Source organism: Muscardinus avellanarius, assembly GCF_963383645.1.
Source record: "Muscardinus avellanarius genome assembly, chromosome: 1".
Taxonomy (NCBI): domain Eukaryota; kingdom Metazoa; phylum Chordata; class Mammalia; order Rodentia; family Gliridae; genus Muscardinus; species Muscardinus avellanarius.
The window spans coordinates 237,255,579-237,259,445 of NC_137786.1; the positions used below are offsets into that span (position 1 = coordinate 237,255,579).

At 66.7% G+C, this 3,867-nt stretch overlaps 1 protein-coding gene across 1 annotated transcript; it reads left to right on the forward strand.

Moving 5' to 3' along the window:
* Positions 1–3,026: 3,026 nt before the first annotated feature.
* PHLDA2 (pleckstrin homology like domain family A member 2) lies at positions 3,027–3,419 on the forward strand (the record flags this gene model as incomplete). Its single annotated transcript, XM_080715243.1, has 1 exon — positions 3,027–3,419. The coding sequence occupies one exon, from the start codon at positions 3,027–3,029 to the stop codon at positions 3,417–3,419; it is 393 nt and encodes a 130-aa protein (XP_080571369.1).
* Between the last annotated feature and the right edge of the window lie 448 nt (positions 3,420–3,867).

Below are 3,867 nucleotides of genomic sequence, written 5' to 3' on the forward strand. Positions count from 1 at the left end.
GAAGCCCGGCTGTGGCTGGAGGCGGGCCTAGTCACGCCCCTGGGCTCGGGTCGGATGGCACCAGCTGCCTCGGGTGCTAGGTGGGTGCTGGCCTCGGCGGCGGGGGCAGCTCAGGGGCCCAGGCCCAGGCACGGGCTGGTGGGAGGCCGGCCTCAGCAAGCTGCAGTCTGTGGAGGGGAGGAGAGAGTCCCCCAGCCGCCCTCGGGAAAAGGCACATCCGGCCCCAGGCACCCCGCCAAGGCCCTGACAAGGGTGCCCGTCGCCAGGCTGGTTGGGCGAGTGCCTCGTCACCATGGGGAAGTGACCTCACTCCTGGAGATTCGAAGAGGTGCCCCCATGTGGCCCGGCTGCCCCAGACCCTCATGCAGCTGGGCTCCAGGGGTCAGGCAGCTGGACAGGACAGTGAGCACCCGGGCCGGATGTTTGGAGGCTGGCCCTCTGCTGCGGCCCCTCGGGTAAATATTAGTAAACTTGGATGCAAATGACACTGCCTGACGCCACTGAGTGAGGCGGAGCCCAGTGTGGCCTCCTCGTCTGAAAGGCAGTCACAAACCCTCCACCTTCGCAGTCGCGTGGGCGGGGCCGTTTCCTGCCACCCCCACCCCCTTTGGATCTGAAGCCCACCACCGCCTGGGATCCTACCTGAGTCTTCAGCGCCTGCCCCAGGGTTCTGAGCCGCTGACTAGCCACAGACCCCCAACCCCATGAGCCCTGATTGGCCCCTGAGACCCCCACAGCTGCTGGCCAAGCCCGTGAATGCCTGGGTCCTTGGGAGCCGGCCCTGGGCACATAGAGCTTTCCCTTAACAAAACGAGAAGCTCCGTGCCGGGGTGGTTTTGCACGCGTGTAATGCCAGCATTCAGGAGGCGGAAACCGGAGAATTGGAGGATCAGAGTTCGCAGTCTCGGCTACTTAGTGAGGCCCTTTGCAACTCAGTGAGACCATGTTTCAAAAATAAGAAAGACTAAGCTGGGCATGGTGGCGCACACTTGTAATCCCAGTACCTGGGAAGCTGAGACAGGAGGATCGCTCAGGTTCGAAGCCAGCCTCAGCTACTTAGTGAGGCTCTCAGCAACTTAGTGAGACCCTGTTTCCAAATAAAATATAAAGTGGGTCTGGGAGTGGAACCTGGAGGTAGAAGGCCCCTGGGTTCCACCCCTCGTACCACACACACACACACACACACACACGCACACACTAAAAATATAGGGCCAGGGTGTGTAGCTCGGAGGTACAGTGCCCCTGGGTTCCATCCCCAGTACCAGAAAAAGAGAGAGAAGCTCCCCCAGCTGCCCTTGGGGAGAGGCGGCATCCAGCCCCCGGCTAGATGGCAGGGGGTGGAACAACGGTACCGCGCAGTCTAGCCTGTGGGGCCCTAGGCTGTCCCCTTCTGTCCCTGCCTTCCCGCTCCCTGGCCCTTACCCCGTCTTCCACTCCCAGGCCTCCCTGCTGCAGCCCAGGTCCCACGGAGCTGGGGAGGGACTAGGGAGAGCGGGCACCCTCCCCCAGCCTAATGCTGGGTCCCCTCCACCCGCCGAAGACTGGCCTGTCAGCCGGGATGCCGGCAGTAACGGCCAGCTCACTACTTATGCGCTGAGGGTCTTGGGGGGAGTCTGCCCGCACCCACCCTCTGGCCTGCTCACCCTACAGGTGGCCAGCAGGACTGGGCCTACTCACTAGCAGTCCCAGGGGCCTCTCTCCTCTAGCCCGGGATCTGCCTTTCCCATACACGCCACATCCCCGCACTCTGAGCCCACAGGCCTCTTTTTCTTCAAAATGGCCCTGGAAGGCTAGGGGGCTTGCCTGGGGCCTGTGGGTTGGAGGGCAGTTGGTCTGGGACTCAGGAAATTATTAAATTTGAACCAAGGGATCTGCGTTTTCATTTTGCACAGGCCTGGGTGGGGGCCCCCAGGGATCCCCTGGGCCCGCGCCACCCCCACCCCTGGGAACCCAGAAGGAGCTGAGCTGGCCTTGGCTTCCTGCTCCTATTAAACCCTTTAAAGGAAGAGGGTAAATAAGCCACCGGCCTGGAAGGATGACGCGGCCGCCCCCGCCACCCGAGGCCAGGCTTGGGGAGGCAGGCACCGGGGCCAGCACACAGCGGGCCCTGGCTCCGCCGCCGGCCGAGCTCTGAGGGAGTGCGGTCCTGGCCCCGTGTGCTGCCCGATCTAACGAAGACTGCTGCCCCGTGTTACACAAGGCAAAACCGAGCTCGGGGAGGTCCGGGTGCGGCCGAGTTGCCAAGATGGGAGAGACCCGCCGAGGGAGGGCCACTTCCAGGGGAGTCTTGGGAAGCACCCGAGGAGGCCGGGACGGCCAGGACTTGGGAGGAACGGAGGGACCTACGACCCTCCTGCCCCGGGAGCCCGAAGCGGCGGGCCAGGATTTCGGGGTGCTTAGGGTGGGGTGTGCGGTCTCCCGCCCCGGGCCATTCTCGGGCCCGCGGGGGCTTCCCGGCGGGTGAGTCACCGCGGGCAGGGCGGCCGCAGTGCATTCCTCCGCAGGGCCGGCGCCCAGGCGGGGTGGGGACCGCAAGTCACCCCACGGGGCGAAGGCAGCGGGGCCGTCGGGGCAGGAGGAGCGGGCGCCGCAGGTACTGGGGGAGAGGCAACCCCAAAGACGGGGCAGGAAGGCGGCGTGCAGCCGGGGAGGCCTGCGGGGGCCGGCCAGGCCGGGGCGGGCGTGGGGCGTGGCCTCGAGTGGGCGTGGCGCTCGACGGGCGGGGCCGGTGTGTAAGGGGCCAACCAGACGGCGGTGGGGCGTGGCCTTGAGTGGGCGTGCCCCGGCGGCGCGGCAGGGCCAGTGTACACGGGGCCAACCAGGCGGCGGGGGCGTGGCCTCGAGTGGAGTGGGCGTGGCGCTCGACGGGCGGGGCCGGTGTATAAGGGGCCAACCAGACGGTGGTGGGGCGTGGCCTCGGGTGGGCGTGGCGCTCGACGGGCGGGGCCGGTGTATATAAGAGCCGCTCCCGGCCGCCGCGTTCAGAGCCGGCGCCGCCGCCACCCCGCCCCGAGCGTCCGCCAGACATGAAGACTCCCGGCGAGGTGCTGCGCGAGGGCGAGCTGGAGAAGCGCAGCGACAGCCTGTTCCAGCTGTGGAAGAAGAAGCGCGGCGTGCTCACGCCCGACCGCCTGCGCCTCTTCCCGGCGGGGCCCGGCGCGCGCCCCAAGGAGCTGCGCTTCCACTCCATCCTCAAGGTGGACTGCGTGGAGCGCACGGGCAAGTACGTCTACTTCACCATCGTCACCACCGACCGCAAGGAGATCGACTTCCGCTGCGCGGGCGAGAGCTGCTGGAACGCGGCCATCACCCTGGCGCTCATCGACTTCCAGAACCGCCGCGCCCTGGAGGACTTCCGCAGCCGCCAGGAGCGCGCCGCGCCCGCGCAGCCCGAGCCCCGGGCGGCCCGCGCGCCCTGAGCGCCGGGGCGGCCTCGCCAGGCCGAGGAGACGCTGCCCGACGCCGGCCCCGCAGCCGCACCTGGGCCGCGGGACGGAGCCGCCGGGACCCGGCGCCGCGTCGCCGCCCGCGGGAGGACCCGCGCCCCGCTGTGCGGGTCGTTAACTTATTGGACTACCTGTGTATTTATTGTGATGGCTATTTGTCGTCACACCGTTCTGTCTTTAATATTTTGTTTTTTGCATCGATGTGCCCATTCCAAATAAATCACCTGACCTGTTTTCTTTTCTACCAGCCGGCGTGGACAGTGAGGTTCCTGTGCTGGAGGGGCTGGGGGGCGGGGTACCCCTTCCTTCCTTCCTTCCGGCAGGCCGGAGCGGAAACCGAAACCGGCGTTAGTATTGTCACCTGTTGCCCCAGGAAGTCCCCTGGGTGTGACCCTGGCTGCCTTCTTTCTGCTCCTGGGTG